Consider the following 24,296-nt stretch of genomic DNA (forward strand, 5'->3'; position numbering starts at 1 on the left):
ACTGATTAATGAAGCCGGAATAATACCTAGAGAAAGCCTGTTGCAAGATAGGCCCCAAATAAACAACAGTAGAGTACCACTCTCAACTTAAAACATCATCCAACAACCTCTACTGAATCAAGAAAGTTCTCTTTCAGAAGCACCGGGGGGGGGGGACCTTTTCTTGTACACAGACAGTTCCCCAATCTTAAACAACTCTTCATCCACAATAAGACAACATCTGATTTGAACATGGGCACTGGTATCACAGCTTGCAGTAAACCCCGTTGCCAGGTTTGCTGCCATATTCAGCCAGACAACATGCTTGCTGGACTTAATGACATCAGCTATATCATCTCAGGCTCATTCATTTGCTCGTTTTCTAACATTGTGCATGCCGTGAAATGCATTCTGGTTCCCTATACAGAGCAAACAGGTCAAACCGTATGCCAAACAATAAATGGACACAAATTTAACATCAAGAATCACAAAGCAGAGAAACCTGTAGGAGAATACTTCAACTTTTCAGGGCATTCAGTGGGTCACCTCAGAGTAGTAGTTTTATCACAAAGGAACTTCATGAGCAGACTAGAAAGGGAAATTGCTGACTTATGAGTTATTACAACAGTCCGAACAATGGAACCCCCAAGATTTAACAGGGATATTGGTTTCTTATCTCACTACATATACTAACATTATTCATGCCTTAGATCTGTATTTTCACCAATCCCACAGAAGTGCTACACATTCTCATTATTTTATTTCTTATTTAGAATTGGAATAGTAGAAGGTAATTTGATTTGGAATGGTAGATTGAAATGTATTTCTTTGGTCTAGGGACAGAAAAGATACACTTCACAGCCAGTCACACCATCTCAAAGAAGAGGATACTGCATTGTTACCTCCATGCTTGAGGGGAGATGGTTAGAGCATAATAGCAAGGTCTCAGTTAATTACTCTCAGCATTCCACAGTTAAGAAGGATACATCTGCCAGTCAGTCTCTGATTTTGATATATTTATTTCCTTCACTATGTTTTCCCCTGAAATTATACTTAACCAAAGCAAATGGTGGTGACCCTATAAACTAAGCTTGACTGGAATTTTAGAGAGGTATGTAATAAGTGAGAAAGAAAATAGTCAAGATAAAAGGCCAAAAGAATGAGGGCAGATATTTTTTTGCAACAGGCATGGAAGAAGGAAGGACCGATCTTGACAGTGCTGCTGAGAAACAGGCAGCCCTTTTTGCATTCAAAATGTTAACTTCCTATGTATACATTTTCCTTTGTTTTATGACTGTCCTTGGTTTTGAGATTGACTCTTGGCTTCCATTCAGGGATGAGAAATGGAAATGTGGTTTTCCTCCCCTCAAATTGATTTGTGTGTGTGTGTGTGTCATCTTGCCGAGATCGTTTTTTATTATACATCTCATTCTGGAGAGGTATCAAATCTGATTGCACATTCTGCTTAAGATCTGGCACATGCCTGTTACTAACTTCTGACAATAAGGGATTTGCACTGAGATCTAGGCTGATTCCAAAACTTACCAAAGTGCCATTGAAAGTCCTGCTCTTACAACTTCTGTGAATCATGTTATTAGGTTGTTCACAGGTTATTTTTGTTCCCATTGATAAAAAAGTATTTCTACTGCATGTTAGTGAGTCACAGAAGCTTGTAATTCTGTGAAGTGTGGTTACTCTAGCATACAGTATTGTACTTTGGCATGTAGGCTGATAGGTAGTTCACACAAGTTGATTCTGATAGAGAACATGGTGTAGTGGTTAGTGTCGGAGTAGGATCTTGGAAATCCAGTTTCAAATCCGTACTCTGCCATGAAAACTTGCTCGGTGACCTTGGGTCAGACATACTCTGTCAGTTTAACCTACCTCACAAAGTGGTTGTGTGGCTAAAACCCAAGGAGAGGAGAACGATATAAACAGCTTTAGGACCCCATTCAGGAGAAAAGCCGGAGAATGAATGAATGACTTAATTCCTAGTTGTACTGAAGAAACTAATGACCAACTTCCTTCAGTGAAGAGCATAATAATAACATGTTACTAATGGAAAAGCATTCTGACCTGGATGGCCCAGGCTAGCTTATCAGATGTTGGCTGCTAAGCAGGGTTAGCTTGGTTAGTACTTGAATGGAGCAACACCAAGGAAGTTGAGGTTTGCTGTACAGAGACAGGCCATGGCAAATGAGGGAGGGGGTGTGCACAAATGAATCAAAATGGTGACTGGAGAGGAAAACCCAAATGCAAGGATTTCTCCACTGGGCAGCTGCAAATCAGAATTTACCTTATAGAATGAAATCACTGTAACCAGGGAAACCTTTAGTGCAGTATAAATAGGTGCATAATTCGGGTCTGTGGCTAGAAAGGCAAAGTTAGGTGCAGAAATGAACAAAGTTCCGCACTTTAAAAATTCAAAAGCGAGGGGTATCTCTAGTGCAGAAACAGTCATCGTTATATTTAGACTGTAGACAAATGATTGCAGGGGAAGGACTTTGTATTTGGAAGCATCCAATCCATGAATAATATAACATGTATACTGGTGCAAAGTGGTTTACCATTAAAAGTTCCAGCCTCCAGGTGGACCCTGGGGATCTCCTAGAACTGTGGTTCTCAACCTTCCTAATGCTGTGACCCTTTAATACAGTTCCTCATGTTGTAGTGACCCCTAACCATAAAATTATGCAAGTGTTGTTTCACATAAATTAAACCAAAACTGAACAGTGGCGTGAAGATCCATTGTTCATGATTGTATACAAATTGTCCCCCCCCCCAGGGTTTCTCAGTTCAGTTCTACCTCTTGTCCCATCATGCCGATCTCGCTGTTTTCCGCTGCTCCAGACAGATGAATGCTCTAGCTCAATCTACCCCGCAAGGCTGTTGTGTGGAAGGTTCTCCCCCGGCCAAGCTGCTTGCTTTGCCGTGACCCCTGTGAAAGGGTTGTTTGACCCCCAAAGGGGTCCTGACCCCCAAGATGAGAACCAGTGTCCTAAAATTACAGCTCATCTAGAGACGACAGATATCTGTTCCCTTGGAGAAAATGGATTCTCTGGAGTATGGGCTCTATAGCATTGTGTCTCACTGAGGTCTCTGTCCTCCCCAGGCTCCATCCCCATATCTTCTGGAGTTCTCCAACCTGGAACTGGCAACTCTACACCCTTCATTCCCTGCCAATGGACTGGGGAGGGAGGGAATGGCTGCCCTATTTACCATCTATATGAAATTCTCCTCAGCCCTCCCCCCACCACTAAGTTATTTGCTGTAAGCTGCAGATGAGGTAATGAAAGTACCTTTTGCTATCTGCTCTGCAAATTGCTCAAATTATTGTAGCTGGAGAGTAAAGAACTATCACGGAGAACAGTGCTTGGCTTGCAGCAGCATTTCTGAAGCAAATGCGTGGGAACTAACCCTTTAAACACCAAAAGTGTTGAGCTGCCAACAGAGTAAGCAAGCTTGTTGCAAGCAAGCTTATCCCTTGGAATGCAAGCATGATGACCCTGTCAAGAAATTACTTTTTGATATAGTTAATTCATCGGGAGTTGATTTTTAGTTCACTTAAACAGTGACAGTGTTTACTTCTTTGCCATGAAAAGCTTCAAGTGCCTGTTTCCTTTGATAAAAAAGAGAAATATTTTTTCTCTGGAAATATTTTTTCACTGCTTACCACACCAGGGTAAGCCATGTTTCCCAATTTCCAAGGTGAAACTACTCCAGTTTCACTTTTTTCTTCTTCTTCTTCTTGGCATAGCCAAATTATTCAAGCACGTATCCCCATAAAGGCATTGTTTATTAGTGTGCAGGCAACAGTTTTGGAGACCCAGGTTTCGTATCTCCATGGAAATCAGCTTGGGGGCTGGCCTTTGGTCATTCACACACTGTCAGCCTAACCTCACAGGGCTGTTGTGAGAATAAAATGGTGGAGATACAAGTCACTTTTGATTTTTACTAGGGAGAAAGATGGGGCATAATTGATGTAAATAAGTTCATGAGTTCATAGAATCATAGAGTTAGGACCTCCAGTGTCATCTAGTCCAGCCCCTGCAGAATGCAGGAAATTCACATCTACAAGTTGTCCCCCCACCCCATGTATTGATCTAGGGAAGCACTGGTTAGCTGTTCTGGAGACATACAGGCTCTCTTTGCAGAAAGATGTCCTGATAACATTCCAAAGAACTGATGTGAATTGTTAATTATGTAAGGAGAGGCAGTCTAAACAAACGTTTTCCCCAAGTGCAATTACCTTAGGTAGCTTTGGTAGTTGCAAAATACTGACTGTTACCACCAAAGCCAGGTTTTATTTTATTACTTTATTTTTGCCATACGGGTTTGAAGAAAGTTTAGGCTGGCATGAAACAGACCAGATCTTGCCATGTGAAGAGGATCTCAAGTAATGGTCATGACATTAAAAGAAAATCACATCAGCTGGGCCTGAGTTGTAATGCCAAACCATGCTGAGAGACATTTAAAATCAATTTGAAAAGAAGAGGGAGATAAAAGACAAAAGACTGAAGCAGCAGGTCAGCTGAGGAAGCAGCAGAGTCAAGTCATATCTGCAGCTGTTTGTTGGAGCAGAGGAGAAGCCACTTCACTGACTCCTCAAGATGAGCAGATATCCTCTTGGAACAAGGCAAATGAGGCAGGAAGTGGCAGGTAAAGGAAGAAGATGTTAAAGAAAATTCAGAGGGTAGGATAGTCTTTGGTAAGGGGGGGAGGCCTTTGGGGATGATTGTAGAGTGAGTGAAGGGAGCTTTGATTTTTGAATGTTTATACCAGGCTTTCTCATCCAGGGGTTCTTGATGGCCCTTGAGGGTGGGAGTTAATTTGTTTTTTTTAATCTGTTAATGATTTATTGTGTGATATGAGCATATTGATCTGCCCCCCTCCCAAAATGGCCAATGATGGGCCTGAAGAAGGTGGGAAGAGGAGGGGCCCTGGGCGAGCATGTATGCAGTTATGTTTCTGAACCATATTTTTGAAGCCTGAAGAGTGTTTCAGGGGAGTTTGAACCATAAAAAGGTTGAGAAAGGCTGGTTTATATGCTTCAAATTGTGTTAGGCTCAAAAATGCTCTAAGGAACTCAGTTTACTTAATCATAGGGTGAGTTACTTTGTGTAAGTGAGAAAGAAAGCCTTATAACCTGGCCTTAAAATAAAGGTGCTCTGGACCAAGGTGGTTATGGGAATTCTGGAACAGTCTTTCCCAGGAGTTGAATTTGAGGCTTCAAAGCCTGAGTTTAAGTAGGATAAAGTCTTTTGAAGCAAGCATTCCTTCACCAGTGAGGGCTGACATTTCTTCCAGTGCCTACTTGAACATAGGAGGAGGATGTTAAATCTTCAGAGAATGGTGCCAGTGAATTTTGGAAGCAGTCTTGTTTCTTTTCACTGCTTCAGTGCATTGTTTGAAGCAAGAATCTGAATGTAGCCTATGGCAGAATGTGAGTTCCACATACCTGCTCAGCAGGAAAAAAATAGAGTTGCTAACTTTTGAAATAGTAGTCTGTGGTTTTTTGGGCTTGAAGTGAACGCATTAGAATCCAAGGCTAATGCAAGGCAATTGTAATGGTGTCTAGCAGTTTTGGTAGGGAAATCAGGTGAAAGAGGAAGAGCTGAAATTAGGATGTATGTTTGGTTTTCTTAAGAAACCTGAGTTGGTGCTGCAGTTAATGCTAGGTAGCCAGAAATTGAATCCAGTAACTGTTTTAATTGGTTTCAGTGGAAGACCCATTCTTTATTCTATGCCTTATTGGTGTAAATTCTCAGGGACTGCATCCATATGCAAGGGATGTTCCCTCTCATGCTTCAGGCAAATGGGAGACAACAACTCCTTAAGGCAAATAAAACCCTAACTTACATGGTAGATGCAAGCAACTATGAATTAGTAGTAAATGGGGCTGTATGCATCTCTCTCGTTTACAAAAGTGGAAAACATACCTTTACCATTAGAATTGCCATCCTCCAGGTGGGACCTGGATTTCTACAAGAATTACAATTGCTCTCTACACTACAGAGATGAATTCCCCTAGAGAAAAGGGTTGCTTTAGAACATGGACTTTATACCAAGCTGAAGTTCTTCGTCTCCAAGAATTCCTGGAAATTTCCTGGAATATTCTAAACCAAAGCTACCAGTTTCATTTAGCGTGCTGAGCTCCATTTCTTTTCTAGATCCCCCGCAGTGGCTCATTGGAGCCTCAGTGAAAGAAAATATGTTTCAGGTAGAGTGCAGTGAGGTAAAGGGGGAATGAGCAGGGTAATCTCCCCAAACCATTCAGTTTGATCCTTCAATCATGTGCATATTGAGTGTTTGTTTTAAAAACATCGTCTCTCTATAGGGAGACCTGAATTAATCTGAAGTTATTTCTGATTTCTCTTGTATTTCCTAGATGAGTTGACATTTTTCTTTTCATTATCGTGCAGGAGATAGTAAGCCTTAGACCTTTATTTTCATCCCTTACCAGTCTGTAGGGCAGTTGCCAGGAGAACAAAACTCAGCCTCTCGGTCTCTCTAGGGATGGGCACAAACAGGCTGATAAACAAGAGTTTGTCACAAATTTTGGCTGGTTCATGGTTTATAAAGCAGTGCTCTCAAACTGAATAACTGCTACCAAAGTTCTGAAACTTTGTGGTCCTTTGTAAGAAACAGCTCCTCACTGCTCAGCTATTTGATTTATATTATTTTATTTATTAACACTCCCCCCACACACATACACATATCTCGTGATAGATAGGGAGGTTTACAGTAAAATGAAACTTTAAAATACAATAAAACATATATAAAGGTAAAGGTAAAGGTATCCCCTGTGCAAGCACCAAGTCATGTCTGACCCTTGGGGTGACGCCCTCTAGCGTTTTCATGGCAGACTCAATATGGGGTGGTTTGCCAGTGCCTTCCCCAGTCATTACCGTTTTACCCCCCAGCAGCAAGCTGGGTACTCATTTTACCGACCTCGGAAGGATGGAAGGCTGAGTCAACCTTGAGCCGGCTGCTGGGATCGAACTCCCAGCCTTATGGGCAAAGCTTTCAGACGGCTGCCTTACCACTCTGCGCCACAAGAGGCTCATAAAACATATATAATAATTAATATAAAATAAAAATGTAATAAATTAAATGGCTTCCTCTTTTCTGTTCCCTGTTAAAGGCAGCAGAGATTTAAACTTTAAAAGGCTCACAAACTGATATGAACCAAGTTGGTCTGCAAACCAGCCTCTACATTTGTATGGGCTTGTGGTTCACCTACAAACCATAATCTGAACCCTCCAAAAATGCCAGTTCCTAGTTGCTTTACTTTCATAGCCCTACTTGCCTGCTAGGCTGGGCATGCAAAGATTTTTCCATTTCCCCTGGCTTTAGGTAGGCATTCTGTCATGGAAAGGGGCATGTAAGAGATAGAGCCCCTGCCAATATTCTTCCACTCCAACTTTACATTAGGTATGAGTGGAGGATGGTGCTTCAGAGAACAAAACAGATCACATGAACAAGATCTCCCACAGGCTACTGTACAGTGATTTGAGACTCTTGTTAGAGAAAAGCAGCATATAAAAACCAATTCTTCTTTGAATCTTTACAAATTGTGCATAGTTCATGTCACGTCATGTTTAGCAATTTTCTGATTCTCCATTCTTATTTTGTGGATCTAGTGTGGATCCCAATGGTTTTTGGTGATATTGAATACAAAGTTTGTTCACTTACCTACTCATTCACATAGAGGTGCGAGCTGGCTAGCAGACAAAGCTAGGGAAATACATGAATTTTGCTTTCCCTGTAACACTGTCACAAAAGATGTATGCACTCGTCTCTGTGTTTGAAGCTGCCCTGAGATCCAGTTTAAATGTTGGCTCAGTACATAAATGAAGATTAAAAGTAATTTGTGATGCCTGTTTCATTAAAAAGTTGAACAGTAATTTCATAAGAGTACATGGATATAGAATGGCTTTTTATCTTTCATATGTTTCCATTTAAAAATGATGTTCTTTAATCCCTAGTTTGCTTGCATTCACAGATGCTCCTTTGCACCAAATCCCGAAAATAAGCTTTTAAACAATTAGTATCTGTAGTCTTGATGTTTGCTGTGTTATCAAATGGATAAAGATAGATTTGATAGACATTCTGGGGGAAATTCAATATGTAAATCATGGTGAGTGAAGCAGTGTTTAACATTTGTGCCGGAGTGACTCAAAGTAGGAGATAATCCTTCAAGTGTTGCAGTGATGCTTCACTAAAAAACCCCAAAATACCACAACTTACTAGGACACCCAAACAGAACTGTTCTATCTGCATTGTTGAAGTATAGTATTATAGGGGTATCCTAAAAGATCATTCTGTACTATTATGTTGTATACTGTTATGTGTATACTACCTTTGTTTGCTTCCATTTAATAAGATTTTGTTTTTGTGAATGAGTTGAACTACCTTCAGTTCAGCACACTCTCTCAGCTATTTGTGAAATAGAACTGATTCAGAGATAGAGATACATCTTTCCTTTCTCATCTTAGGTCAAAGGATCTAATAAAGGAAGCTATTCTTGACAATGACTTCATGAAGAATCTGGAGCTGTCACAGATCCAAGAAATTGTGGATTGTATGTATCCAGTGGAATACGGCAAAGACAGTTGCATAATCAAAGAAGGAGATGTGGGTTCGCTGGTGTATGTCATGGAAGGTATGTTGTGCAGTCAATGTATTTTGAGTGCTGTGTTCATGCTTTCCCCTGTATCACCTTCTATGAAGGCTATTCAACATTCCAGATTTGTTTGGAATGGTCTACAGCAGAATTTTACATAGGAGTTTGATGAAGGGATGATTTTAGTTTTAAAATTGTTACACATGCAATAGAAATCCCAGTATACCTGTTCACTGGCCAGTTGGTTGAAGAATGATTTAGATTTTGAATAAGCGAACCAAACCAGGAGTCTTGCCAACTTTGCCTCTTGGTTTAAGGCAAAGTAACGTGGTGTGATGGTGTTCTCCTTGAATTAACTCACATTCACTGTGCAGTCAGATCATGAGTTGATTAAGTGTAGTAATGGAGTATATGTGTTGTTGTATGATGATAGGGAGCAGATCCAGAAGGCAGATTTTTAAACGTTCAACCCAACTGAAGAACTGCTACCTGCATAATGCTTTTGTAAGCTAGTATTACTCTGATAAACCAGATTAGAAAGAAACTGCAGTACTGCTTCTGATGTTTCACTGCCTACTTGTTTTTGTCATAACTAAATGTATATTTGATCCATTCCTTTGTGATATATTGCGGCAGTGGTCCCCAACCTTTCTGAGGCTGGGGACCAGCAGGGCATCGGTCCGCACCCGTTGTATCGGTCCCTGCACCTCGGGCCGCACCCGCGCATTGCGGCCCGAATTGCAGCCCAATGCGCGGCCCGGCCCTGATTCCCTCTCCCCGCCCTCCCACAGTAAGTAGCTTCCCGGGCCGCAAGCTTGCGGCCTGGGAAGTTTTTTACTGCGGGGGGGCGGGGAGAGGGAGCCGCGGCCCGGCGCCATGGCTTTCACGGCCCGGCACTGGGCCTCGGCCCGCAGGTTGGGGACCACTGTATTGCGGGATTACTAAATTGTGATCAGGGAAATGGCTTTAAAAACTGCAAACTTTCACTAATATCTTTAGTGCACATTTCCTTTCTGGAAATAAGAAAGAAATCATTCACCTGCCTCCAAATAGGCAATATAAATGAGATGTATGTGCATTATTAATCAACATTTTTTGTTTCTACTTTATTTTGTTTTTACAATTTACCTTTAAAAGACCTTACTACAGCAATTACAAGAGCATCACAAAGTTTTTGCGGCTCAGATTCTCATATTCCATTTTAAGAAAGGACAGATTTCCATTTTAATACAGTCAAGAGACTGAAATTTGGGGCCTGAGCTTTAGAGAGTACTACTGTGTCAGTTTAAGGAAGTAGATAACAGTGTATCAGTATAATGTGACAGTATAATATATCTTTTTGTAGGGGGGAAATTCTAGTTTAATACACTGCTTTTAAAACTCATTGATCCTGAAGCAAACTGTTATATTTTCACCCTTAATTTTTATTACATAACAAGAGAGATTCTATCACAGCAGGATATTCTATAAAAAGGAATTACTCTTTATAAAGGATTTAGGGTAAATAATTTCATATGTCTCTTTGTGTAGCAACTTAATTTGAGGTTGTGCTGCACTTCTGAGATCGGATTGATTCATTTTGATGCTTACAACATTTTTAAAGATCCAACTGCAGTGCAATTCCAGCCAATGCATTTAAAAAATTTAATGTGTAATATTCAAGAGATACTTAATTTGGAAGAAACATATACATTAAATGAATGTTTTCATGAAAATGCTTTTAACTGGTGATTAGATCTGTTGTGATGACAACCTGCTACCACGGATTACTAAGTAAGTTAAGAATGCTTGTCTATGCCTGGTTTATTTCCCCCTTTTTTACAATGTTATTTATCTAAGAGCCTTTGGTGCATTGGCTAAAAGTAAAGGTATGTATCAAATCAAATCAAATCAAATTTATTTGATACAGCACTGTGGTATGTAAGCACTAAAGGTATGTAAAAGTCAAGTGAATGAACTATTATTACAATACTTAGACCATTTCTGCATGAGGAATCTGCCCCTGGACAGACTATGGTTGCTGGTGGGTTTTAGGGCCCCTCCACATGGCATTGCCTGCATCCCGAGGCTGTCCAAGGGCTGGCTTAAGTTTTGCCCACATTTGCTTCGGGATGAGGGAAATGGTCTTAGTATTCTTCTTTTCTGACACCTCCTTCCCACTGGAGTCTTTGAAGCATCAACTAACAAGAAGTTTTCAGTTAAAATATATCAATTATAAAATATTCTTGTACATCCTCTACTCATTAATTGAAATCAATAGGATGGAAATGTGCTTTCCTTTCTTCTATCTACCGTACAAAACATTTTTTGGTTGTTTAAATAAAAGATGACTCAATTACAAATTAAGCTGTGAAATGTAATTTATGTTAGAACCCTAATATTTTTCAATTACGGGTGTTTATACACATGTTTTAAACTGGTATCCTAAGTGTTTCTTTTTCTGTTCTTTTAAGGAAAAGCCTTTTGTCCAAGAGCAAAGTTTTTTTTTCTCCAGCTTTTGAAATGTATGCTTTTTTCCGTTACCTATATGATGCTTGTAAATGTAACTGCAGGGGATGGGAGGTCAACCAGACTAACTTATTTTCTGTGCTGCTTGGAAAATAGCTCTTTAATACAATACCTATTTTATTGCCATAACATGTTTAGTACTACCTGCTGCATCCCATCCCAAGTTGAAATTTGTTCTATGAATCCATTTCTTGATTAAATCCCTAGGTCTAGAATTCAGCTATATTAATTACTATGGTATAATATCTTCCTCTGTGTACTTTAGAGATGCTTTGGAGAGCTCGGTAGAAAAATCCTCCTTAAGTTGTGGCAGTATCTTGGACAGGCTTTGTGTCACAATCTGCACTTACACTAAGCACTTCTTTGCATTCAGCAACTATATTCCTGCTGAAAGAGTAATTCATGCTTCCACCACTTCACAGTGCCTTCCATTAGCTCCACCCCCACCCCTTTCATTGTTGTTCAGCTGGGGTATGCTACCTCATCTGCTACTCTTGGCCTTCTGTAGAAATTTCATAGTCAAGATGTGGGCATAATTGAAAGAGAGGAAATCTCTGCAGAGAATGTAATGTGATGAACTGAGAATCCTAACTGAATCCAGAATTGCTAATGTAGATTTGTTCTGCAAGCATTCTTTTGCCCCTACCTTATTAATTCTCACTGTAGCATGGTATACTGTAGCCTGATATACTGTAGCCTGATCCACACATTAGTCCTACGTGTTCAACCAATGTACTAGGAAGGAGAACGTGCCCTGGCCTCAGCCTCCATGTGATCATCTGGTGACCTGCAGGGTGTAACTGTGTGGAGGAAGTGGCTGCTTCTTGAACATTGCTCACCATGGGGAGGGAGTGTTTGAACAACCACTTCTACCCTAAAGTTACCCTGCAGACCATCAGGCAATTGTGCAGAGATGGAGAGTGAGGCCAGCATGCTTATACCTGCTCTTCCTCTCCATGTGTTTAGTGGACATGCGGAGCTGTTGCCTGTACCGGGCTAGAGTTGCAGTGTGTTTTGAATTTCAGCTAGGCATTAGTGAAGGCCATTGCACTTCCTATTCAGGGCTAACAAAGTGCACACCATCAAAAGTGATCCTGTAAGAAAAACTTAAAAGCACTGACCTCAAGTCTCAAGCTGACTGTTGGAAAATATAACATCTATGAATATATTAAAAATAATCTTGCATGTGTTCCAAGATGCCCTCTATAAATGAAATTATATAGAAACTGTCCAACTTACATTTTTAGTTGAACGGCAAGAGAAAACTATGGTTATGACAGCAAGATCAGATGCTTGCTCCAGGCTAGCTGCTTATATAAGTGCTCTAGCAATTACATTTTTAACTCACAGAAATCCTGATATTCACTTGAGGGTTTTGAGTACGTTGGATTCAGTATTGCTTGCACAAGAGTATCCTATTGAGGCCATCATTGGTCTGTGCTGGACTCAAGAGATGATTCACTTACAGCATAGTGGAATGGGTATTTAAGCTGTTGCACGTCTTGTTTTTCAAGATTAGTATGGAGTTCCTGGGGTATTTTTAGAAAGCTGACCTCAGTATGCAGCCCCAGCATTGAGTCTGGGAAGAGGTCACTGCTGGTTTGTCAGCTTCACTGCATGGTGTGCTGCAAAGCTGTAATGTGCTTTGTCAGCTGTTAGAATGGGTAGAAGTTCTAGTGAGGTGGCTGCAATAGTCTTTTATAGAAAAACAAAAATGAGTTTTGTATCACCTTAGACTAATTGATTTACTTAAGTACAGATAGATGCATGTTGGGCTACAGTCCACTTCATCAGATGTATGAAGCAGATTCTCTCTCAAGAGAAATATATCCCTGGTCAACAGTTCCTCGCCTTTCCCTGTGCCATGTGTGTATTGGAGATTGAGTTGACTAGCCAATGTACATGACAATCAGACATTGTTCACCATTGTTGGGGGAGATTGTGCATATTTGCATACGGAGCATGGTCAATGTGCAAGTCTGCATCATCTCTAATAAGTCTTGGGGCTCTAGCTTTCAAGTAAACTTATTAAGATGCCACATAACTCCTCTTTGTTTTCATTACTGGTATATTCCACAGTGGCATTTCATCAGCAAAGAATATCTTGTGGCCAGTCCTGTGTGTCTGTCCATATTCCAGTAAAACATTTCCAGAACTAGTTCTCACCCCTCACCTATTTTTTATCACTCAACTGTAATGGAAATCAATACTTGGACAAACATTTTCTTTTCTTTTTTTTCATCTCTTAATGAATCTTCCTCAGGCATTTTCAGAAATCTGTTCGCTCTTTACTGTGTATGTAAACTCTGATTGTTTGAATGGCATTTACAAAGCCCAAAGGCACCTCTTACAGACATTGTGAGCTTTGAATACTAAAATGCTGATAAAGTCCACAGCTGTGTCTCCTTAGGTCAACAGTTCCAGTAAATGCAGAGCACAAGGGATAGCAGATGTACTTTCTAAGAAGTATAAGGAGAAGGTCAGATGTTTTATGGATGGAGTCAGATGGGACCAAAAGTAAATCTCTTTAACCTCTCCATACTGGAAGACAAGATGGTCAGGGTTAAAGTAGATGTGCAATAGCTCTCATAGACTAGGAGCGCAACAACATCCACCAGTTTGATTAACACCCTGGTCACCCGTCAGTCTGTTTTTGGGTATTCAAGTTGTTTCCCCGTATTCTTTCCTTACCGCATGAAACAGCTCATTTTAATTTTCTTGTGTCTGTATACACAGCCTGATTGAGCTTTACTACTCTCCTGTCTAGGGTTAGCCCCCCCTCCCAGGTGGAGGTAGGGGACTCCCTGCTGCTGGGTCCTGTCCCCTTGTTGCTGATCAGCTGGCTGGCAGAGAGGAACTTACAGGACAGAGTGGGAGGCCCAGACTACATTACCACAACTTATAAAGTCATTTCCGGCATGCACAGAAATTAACATCATGTCTAGGATGCTATGGTGACACTCTGGTATTTGGCCAAAAACTGTGGCGGAAGCCATTTTTACCATAGAGTTTTTGCTCAAATATCAAAGCATTTCTGCTGCATGATGGCGTTCCTTCCAGTACATGCCAGAAGTGATATCACTGCATCATCCCTGGGCTTCCTTTGCATTCTTGGTAAGTCTCTCCCATTGCCCACTGGTTGCCAAGAAAGGCCTGGCAACCCTACTCCTATCCTTGCTACATGATTGCTGGACTCAGCAGGTAGTGAGATCACTCATAAATAATAGGAATCAGCCATCAACAAATGCTGTATTTTCAAGCCCTACCCTTTGGTGTTTGGCTAAGTAGTCCTTAGCGACACCAAGGCATTTTTGAGTGTTCAGCACCAACGGAACACACCAGGTGACCAGATCACATCTGATTGCCATCTCTGAACAAGGTTTATTCAACTAGTGTTTGAAATTGGCAGCATCCCTACCACGGACCAATTTATATTTTTTTAGCTGAAGAGGGCCAATGTCAGAGTCTATTATGATAAATGAGCTCAGAGGTATTTGCAGTCAAATAATTGACAAGTTGTGACTGTCCCTTTTAGAGATGGTGGATCTTGGAGAGCCTGCATCTTTAGGTGATCTTTGCATCCGGCTGGGTTGGCATCTGCGGCTACAGCTCCTAACAATTGCTTATTAGTGTCATGTCTGAGTCTCTTCTTCCCGTTTCTTCCCAGTGACATCCTCAAAGTAAGACTTCTGTATCCAGTCCTAGGGTGTGCATTTTTCCTTGATCATTGCTTTGAGGAGACCCCTCTGTTTCAGGGGCTTCCCCAGGGTGCTTGCTGTTGCCGGATCCTGGCTGGGAGTCCGCTTCTGTCTCCATAGAGCTGTCTCTCAGCTGACAGAAGAACTGTCAGTTCAGGTTCTTCCCTTGCCTCACCTTATCGCTCCGCAAGGTTGCTTGTTTTTCAGCATATCCACAGACTGTGCAGTCTGGTTTGAGCTTTGAATCAAGTCTGTGTGACCCTGCCAAACGCTTCAACATCATGGCCACAAACAAGTGGGTAAGCTTGCTGTTAGGATGGATATCTAGTTCCTGTTCTTGTTCATTTAATCTTAAACAAGAACACCATCTACCCTGCTTGAAAAGCCTTTTCCAATTTAGTAAATGAGTTCTGTCTGACATAATCACTATCTGTACGTACTGCTGTTGAAGTTTCTTTTGTTATTGTGTCTCCCTTATTTGGAGGTTTTCTTTTGATTTATTAATGATTGTGTTCAGTTTCCTACGAATGACTTCAGGGAATGTTTAAGCATTGAAATAGTGCCCTCTACATAAAAAAGACAACATTAGCTTAAGATTTTGCGTGCATTATATAAATATATTTTTCTTTATTGTTGTGTCTAAGGAATATTTGTAGCATAAATTTTCTTTGGTTGAGAAGCTATACGCTTGTCTTAATTGGCTAGAACCTAGTGGGGTTTTTTAAAAAGAATTTTGTAGTTTTTTAATCTTTTAAATTTTGCAATAAAGTAAATAAACATACTGAAAAAGTAAAAAAAGGAAATCATACATAATATTTAGGGACTATTATCCTCTTCTTCACCTCTTCAAAGCACCCTGTCTTACTCTTTTATACCTAATCAACTTTTAATAGTTAATATAGTATTTAACAGTTTATTACTATATTGTCCCTATTTTTAGCAATTTTAGTGGTTAGTTTTCCTTTCAGTGTTTCTGAAGTAAATCTACATATGAGATTTTCTATAATATTGTATGAATAACTGTAAAAGAAATACTATGTATATTATTTTCTTGGGGCTTTCTGTCCTTCACACTAGCGTTTGGTGAAGGGTCATTGTATTAGCATGAATTCCCAAAATTTCTTGCCTCGTCTGTCATTGAGTTTATAAGTGTTTTCTGTCAGCTCCTTTTACGGTGACCCACATTACTGTTATGGGATGCCTAACATGCAAAACTGGACTCCTTGAGGTGACTGCCAAATAGCTTTTCACATTTGGAGGAAACTAGTAATGTGAACTCACCATGTATCCCTAATGGGATTGCTGTCACTAATTTGCTATCCAACAATATGCAATTAACACATTACCTAGACCACATAGAGACATAATTATTGACAGAGTAACAACCTCTACTGAAGAAGAATCAGTTAGGCCTCTACAAGGGAGAGTTTTGTCTCTCCAGGCTTTTTGCTCTTTTAGAGTGTTAGCAAGCATGTGGATAAACATGATCCAGAAGGTATTCCAAAAAGGCTTAGGGGTTGCGTATTAAAGACAACTATTAAGTTTATTCAAGCCTGGGATAAGAAGACAAGTCTGCATGTAGTTTTGTAGCTGGTTAATTAAAAGGAAGCAGAAAAAAGAATAACATGAACAGTTCTCATAATGCATGGAAGTAAGAAATGAAATTGGCACCAGAGGATCGGTGATAATATTAATTTGTGTATAAACGATCTGAAATTGTAGTATGAACAATGAAGTAGTCAGTGATGTAGCAGACACCATTATCCATGGTGGTGTTACACTGATGAAGTCAACTTTTGGAGAGAAGTGTTGGTACGCTGCACAAGTGAAGAAGGTCAATTCAAAACAAAAAGACAGACAGATATCATTGGACATTACTGTTATGTGATTCCCAACATGTGTTCCCCTTTGACAAAACTAGACTCCTTGAGGTGACTGCAAAATGGAATGTTCGATACCAGATAGTAATTATAATAAGGAACTGAATGTTTGGCACCAGGCAGTAATTATTTAGGTGATTCAGGACCTGGGAGATACTTTTAAGAACAAACCTTGCAACAGTCTGCTTAAGAGGAAACTTATCAGTAATATTTCTCTTACAAACCAGGCCCTATTATGCACACATTAGATAATGCACTTTCAATGTACTCTAGAAGTAGATTATTCTGTTCCGCACAGGAAAATTCTGCTGCAAAATCGCACTGCCCATTTTCATGGTGATTGAAAATTTCACAACAGCACCCATAAAGCTCATTGGAATTTCTTTACGTTCACAATAAAATCTCCTGATTCCGGCTCGGCCCCAACTGCACTCACTATTTGCCATGCGTTTTGTGAATCCTGAGAAAATGGGAGTTTCCCCCTCCCCTGGTAGGGACTTCGCAGTAATCTGAAGTGGAATTCAAATGTTGCATTGGATTCCTCCATTTTTCCTACCTCAAAATGATGACATCTGAGATCTGACCAATGCTGTGTCTCTCCCTGCCCTCCTCCACTCCCCACTGTATTTTTTTTTAAATGCGAACTGGATTATGTTACATTGTAGTTCCAAAGTAACACAAGCAGGACACACATACATACACTGCCTCCCCATCTTCCTGTCCAGCAAGTTTGAACGTTCTTTGTCAATTTCATGGAAAGAAATCCAACCATGCTCAGTTTCAGGCAGGGAGGCTGCAAACGTTAATTTCATCCAGCAACCTCCCACAGCTTTCCCAAAGTACAACAACAAAAATGTCTTTGTTTTACAACATATGAGCAACCTACCATAATAACTGTCTTTGTTTATATAAAGGGGGAAATTGACAATACCGGATGCTTGGCTGAAGCTGCACACTTAAAAAAAAAATGCAAGCAGGCACCATTTTCCCCAACCTGTCTTTTAATGTGTGTTGCTCCAGAGAAGGCTTGGGGTGGGGGGAATGAAGAAGTTGGTTCTTATATGCCGCTTTTCTCTACCAGAAGGAGTCTCAAAGCAGTTTACAATCTCCTTCCCTTTCTTCTCCCCACAACAGACACCCTGTGAGGTGGGTGAGGCTGAGAGAGCCCTGATATTACTGCTCAGTCAGAACAGCTTTATCAGCACTTTGCTGAGCCCAAGGTCACCCAGTTGGTTGCATGTGGAAGAAGAGAGGCTAATCAAACCTGGATCATCAGATTAGAAGACTGTGTTCCTAACCACTACACCAAGCTGGGTGGATTAGCCATCCATGCCTCCAAAGTAAATGTGAAGGGCTTGACATGAAACCACTCCTCGGTATTGCCGTTCAGAAACTACATGAGCGGAGAGCTAGGTACAAATCTGATGGCTAGATAGCCATCTGACAGAAATGCTGATTCTGTGATCTTAGGCAAGTTGTAACTGGGTGGGCAGAAGGGACTGTGTCAGTGCTTGGCTCTTGTGGCCCTTTCTTGCATGCCCAGCGAAATGCTGACCACCACTTTGGGGTTGGGAGGCAAATGTCTTCCAGGCCAGACTGGCCAGGAATTTTTTTTGGGGGGGGGTGCATCACCTGGGCATGGAGTTGGGGTCACTTTGGGTGAGCAGGTAGTTGTAAATTTCCTGTGTTCTGCAGGGGGGTAGACTAGATGACCATGGAGATCCCTTCCAATTCTATGACTGTTATTCTAATGGCTTCTGCTTTAATACTTTGGATGTTTTTAATCATAAGCCACCTTGAGCAGGACTCTGAGGAGGTGGCACAGAAATATTCTCCGTGAGTATGTGCATGATTCTCCCCATTTTATCTTCAACAACCATGTTAAATAGAGACCGTTACTAGCCCCAGGTGAACGATTGAGCTATGTTGCTGCAGGAGGATCGCACCATATATAAATCTTATATTTACAGTCCGAATGATACTTAGCTATAAGTTGGCTCATTAAAAGAGGGGGGGGGGAAGGTTATACGTCCCAGAAACTAAAATTTAAGAGTGCTGGATGTTTTGGTGTTGAGAGGAAAAAGTTGGTTTTAATTCTTGTGCATGTAGTTCCTTGTGAAAACATATCACACACACAACTGCAGCATCCCATGCACCTAAGCAATACTTTGAGGTTACTTAGCAACCATGTCCTAGTAAAAAAACCAGTGGAAGGTGTAGTGATGAGAGTAAGTGTCCACTAGAGATGGCTTGAACTCATCAAACTAATTCTCTGTGATCTTACATCTACATTCTTTTGGCACGTTGAAAGTGACAGCAGAAAAGGGGAAGGGAAAGGGCTATTTATTAAGTAGGCTTGACAAGGTTGGCTTACATTGCATGCTGGTAAGAAACCGCACCAATCCCTTGCTGCATAGGACTCCAAATTAAAATATTCCAACCCAAAAACATTGTTACCATTCTTGAAGGTGGTTTGTGTGTATGTGTCTTTAAGGTACTTTAAAGAATTTTTTTTGCAATAATCATACAGCCTTCCTATCCTGTCCAAGATATATTAACCCCATAAGGCAAGAATATTTTTTGGGCCTTGTGTTCGTCTGAGCAACATGTAGTTTAATAAATATGCAGTTTAATAAACACCAAATGAATAGTTGAAGCCTGGGGCATAAGTAATCACTCGTAGATCTCTCTGCTGTTAATATTAATGCAAGGCGCTAGTTCATGCTTATGTTCAGCTCTATTTGTATGCCTCCTTTGGCTAAGCATGCTCGTCTTTCTGCAATCATTATTTTTAATTAAACTATTCACAGAGGTCATTATGAAGAGTCAGCGTGGCATTTTAATACTGCCAACCTTGTGCTGGGTTAACAGCTATCAGATGTGTGGGCGTTGTCTGTTCCTAATGAGGATCAATGTGTTATTTCACATTGGAAACCAGACATCTTTATTCTTTTGGTTGGTCTCTAAAGGTATCTGTATGGTGGTGCCATAAAACAGCCAACATAAGGCATTTTCATGACAATATAACTAAAAACTTCTATTATAAGAATAGCATTCCTATGAAAGTATTCATTAAAGAACATTGATATATGGTGAGGGGTTTGGAGACCAAGACATATGAAAAAAGGTTGGGGGAGCTTGGTCTGTTTAGCCTAGAGAGGAGATGACTGAGAGGGGATCTGATAACCATCTTCAAGTATTTAAAAGGGTGCCATATGGAGGATGGAGCAGAATTGTTCTCTCTTGCCCCAGAGGGACAGACCAGAACGAATGGGATGAAATTAATTCAAAAGCAATTCCATCTAAACATATGGAAGAAGTTCCTGACAGAGTGGTTTCTCAGTAGAACAGGCTTCCTCAGGAGGTGGTAGGTTTTCGATCTTTGGAAATTTTTAAACAGAGGCTTGATAGCAATCTGATGGAGAGGCTGATTCTGTGAAGGCAAAGGGGTGGCAGGTTACAGTAGATGAGCGATAGGGATGTGAGTGTCCTGCATAGTGAAGGGGGTTGGACTAGTTGACCCATGAGGTCCCTTCCAAATCTATTATTCTATTATTCTATGATTCTCTATAATGGCCTATTAAAAATACAATATGTTTTAAGACTTATACCCTGCTTTTCTTCCCAATAGGGATCCAAAGCAGCTTGCAACAGTTTTCTCTCCTCTTTTGTTCTTGCGAGGTTGATTAGGCTGATGGGTCACTCGAGGGCCAAGCAGCCAATGGGGAGCCGCGCAAAGCATGCATTGAAAAAGTATATGTTATTTCATTTATTTTATCTGCATTAAGGAATGTTAATGTTGTAGATGAGCATATTGTAGGGTGTATGAGTATTGTAGAGTATTCATTTGTAGCAGCGCATTTTAATAACATGGACTGTATTTTATTGGCACTGCTAAGTGACATCCAAAATTTGCTTTGGTCCTTTCTTGCAACACGCAGCCCAATTTAAAAGAAGATGATCCCCCCACCTAAATTTCAAGCCACAGGCTTTTCATTAATGCAGCATGAAAAGCCTGCAAGAAAAGAAAATGACTATAAAATATACATTACATTGAAAGTATGCAGTCCCTGCAGCACTCTGTGATTTTGTATATAAAAAAGAAAGCATAGTTTGGCATGTACTTGAAGGCCTTGTGCATATAAACAGTTTTTGTGGAATTTTAGAAGTCAGAATTCATCGGAATTAAGCCAGACAGAGAGCCCCTTGTTAGATTAATGTTTTTGAACTACCAATTTTTTAAGAAGGAACATTTTGAGAAAGTCAACACATCTCCATTAGCTTAAATGTAATATTTATTTGCAGATTGAGGTAACTTAGCAGGAAGTCAGAATTTTGGTGAGAAATAACAAGTACTGAAGAGCCTCTTGTGGCGCAGAGTGGTAAGGCAGCCATCTGAAAGCTTTGCCCATGAGGCTGGGAGTTCAATCCCAGCAGCCGGCTCAAGGTTGACTCAGCCTTCCATCCTTCCGAGGTCGGTAAAATGAGTACCCAGCTTGCTGGGGGGTAAACGGTAATGACTGGGGAAGGCACTGGCAAACCACCCCGTATTGAGTCTGCCATGAAAACGCTGGAGGGCGTCACCCCAAGGGTCAGACATGACTCGGTGCTTGCACAGGGGAAACCTTTACCTTTACCTAACAAGTACTGACTTGTAAATATCTTTACATCATTAGTGCTTAGAAATATTGTTGCATGTGATTGGTAGGACTTTGTGGTGGTTTTCACACACGGGTATTTGCAAAGTATGCAAGATGATGTTTTTGAAACAGGCCATGAACTTCCAGCAGTCATCTGGGCTTTTCATTTTCCTTGGTTCCATTTTTTCCCATATCAAAGTGATACTGGAAAGCACTTTGCCAGGAGGACAAAATCCCTGGGAAAGCAGGCTAGTTCCTTTTTGTTTGTTTGTTTCATTTGTGTTTCATTTGTGCACTACTATTTTAATATTCGGTACAGTACAGATAAATCCTTTCTCAGCTGCAGAACTACTTAAGATTTCCTATTCAGCTTCAAATAAGCTTAATGATTATGATTCTTCAGCAGAATACTTATTTGTGCCACATTAGAGGGAACAGTAGAATACTCAAGCATATGAATTGGATTGTCAAAAGAAATAGAATGCCTTCTGCAAAGTGAATCCAAACGGGAGAAAAGAAAAATAGAGCAGCTTTATTTAATAAAGTAACTTTTTAAAAAAGGCTACTTAAAAGGGGAGTGGGAAGGAAAACAACTTCACTGTGAAGTGGATATTTTGTCACGATTCTTTCCCTTCTCTGTCTTCTGCTTGCACTTGCTGAATTAATGAAAGATTTCCAGGGTTGCTACAAACCATAGTTTGTTGCTAGGTCCAAACCACAAATGATTATTTACGCAATGATACAAGATGATAAATGAGGCAGAGGGAAATAGAGAATGTGTTCCCAAGCATCCCCCTCATTCGGGTCCCCAGCCCGTGTCAGCCTATGGACCCCTACTGAATTCTAAGGCAGTGTGGTGACTGTGTGGGGTTGCCAACCTCCAGGTGATGGCTGGATATCACCTGGGAATACAGCCAATTTCCAGGTGGCAGTGATAAATTCCCCTGGAGAAAAAGTGGCCACTTTCCTGACATTATACCCAATTGGTCTCTCCCCTCCCTAAACTCTGCCCTTCTCAGGCTCCACCCCCAAAATCTCCAGCTGTGCCCCAACCAAGAGATACCCTGTGAGTATGGCAGCAAAATATTTGCCACAGGAGGTGGAGACAGCCAGAACATAGGTGCCACAGCACACGTTCAGTCTAGGGATGTACGATTCGGATTGGAAAAAAACCCAAATGCTCAAATCAATGCTGATTTGGGTATTTGGGGGCTCATCCAATTTGAATAGCAGATTCTATGAGGTTAAATGAGCTGAATCAGAGAAACCTGAATCGATTTGGGCTTGATTCGGCTTAGTGATTCGGCTGACTGAGAAAGCACTTGCCAAACAGCTGATCCTGAGGATGTTTAAATATCTCTCCAGCAGACGCCTCTGAAGCTGCCAAGGTCCCAGGTGTATTTAAATGCCTTCTCCCCCAGTGTGACTTTCCCTTAGCATACCTCCTCGCAGCGTCCAAAAAACAGCTGATCCTGATCCTCAGGGTGGAGCCATTTAAATACCCCATACAATTAATCTGTTTAGAGAGGCTTATCTCCGTAGATCAGCTGTTTGTCTGAGCTCAGACCGAGTCAATTAGGCTGTACTCTCTTGAATCTGAATTGCTATACAGGTAATAGGATTTGGGTGATTTGGATATGCCCAAATTGAGTCGGTCTGAATCGAAACAGTACTGAATTGTTTCTGGTCCACATCCCTACTCTAGCCACACTGTGAAGATCCTTGTGCTAGGATGACAGCTGCTGCCAAAGCAATGTTTTTAAAAATCTGCACAACCTATCAAATCTCCAGTGGCCAGTCAGAAACCTTTCTGGGAAAACACCTCACCTGGTTCTGCTCAGTTTCTGTAAATACTTGATGAGTGCCAAGAAAGATGTTGGCAAGGCACCATTGCGCCCACAGACATCATATTGGGAGCCCCTGTGGGCCTGGCTTGTTCTCATAGATATGAGCAATGAGTATATAAATTGGCTACCAATAATTAATTAGGACAAAGGGCACACCTCACCATGGCCTTGGGTAAAGACCAAAGCTTTTGCTGCAACGCTAGGTCCACTGCTTGCTTCCAGTGGCTTTCTGACCCCACCAAAACTGTGTTATTTCTCCTGGCCTCAACTTTTAGGATGTTACTGTACTATATTGGGGGGGGGAGAGGTTAAGTCCTGTTTGAACCACAAACTCCATTAAACTGATATAACCTTAAAGATTTAAAATCCTTTAAGAAGTAGCCTTAGGGGATAGAGAATCAGCATATAAATGTCACGGTACACATTAACAAGTAGGAAGGGCTGGATAATTTCCTCAGATCTCTCATCTGTTCATTTTCCTCCATTCTCCACCCACTTCATTTGTACTCTTACCAACAACTTCATTATTATGAGCAAATAATTTATTGGCTAGATTCTCCATTGGCAGGAATTTTGAATGAGTATCCCACATTCTGATTGGGCTAAGGAAAATTTCCTCCATCGTGATTTGCATGCTTTGAAGCCTGATCTCTGTTCCTATGCTATGTCAGATTCAGTCTCATTGCCAAAAGGACAAGAATGGGAAGGGGTTGCAGGTATGCATGCCATCCCCAGAGTGGTTATAATAGTGCAGGACATCATCTCTGTGCTAGAGAACCAGCTTGGTGTAGTAGTTAAGAGCAGCAGCCTCTAATGTTGAGAACAGGGTTTGATTCCCCACTCTTTCTCTACATGTAGCCAGCTGGGTGACCTTGGGCCAGTCATGGTTCTGTCAGAGCTTTCTCAGCCTCACTTACCTCACAGGGTGTCTTTTGTGAGGAGAAGGGAAGGTGATTGTAAGCCGCTCTGATACTCATTTGCGTGATAAAAAGTGGAGTTCCCCAAAACAGCTCTTCTTCCCCCTTCTCTTCCTCTTCTTCCTGTTCCTTGTATGGACAAGGTGGGCGATGCAAACATCCTAGGTTGAGCCTAGTGGCAATGCAGCACAGTGTTGGAAG

General features: G+C 41.0%; 1 protein-coding gene across 4 annotated transcripts in view; it reads left to right on the top strand.

Moving 5' to 3' along the window:
- PRKG1 (protein kinase cGMP-dependent 1) overlaps positions 1-24,296 on the top strand; it is an 850,812-nt gene that overhangs the window by 162,406 nt on the left and 664,110 nt on the right. For 3 of the 4 annotated variants that reach the window (XM_077350392.1, XM_077350391.1, XM_077350390.1), the window contains exon 2: positions 8,478-8,644. In XM_077350392.1, coding sequence (XP_077206507.1) covers positions 8,478-8,644 — 167 coding nt within the window. Of the gene's footprint in view, positions 1-4,562; positions 4,639-8,477; positions 8,645-24,296 lie in introns of those variants that run through there. The other variant, XM_077350393.1, reaches the window with a different exon arrangement.

This window comes from Paroedura picta, chromosome 8 (genome assembly GCF_049243985.1).
Source record: "Paroedura picta isolate Pp20150507F chromosome 8, Ppicta_v3.0, whole genome shotgun sequence".
NCBI lineage: Eukaryota > Metazoa > Chordata > Lepidosauria > Squamata > Gekkonidae > Paroedura > Paroedura picta.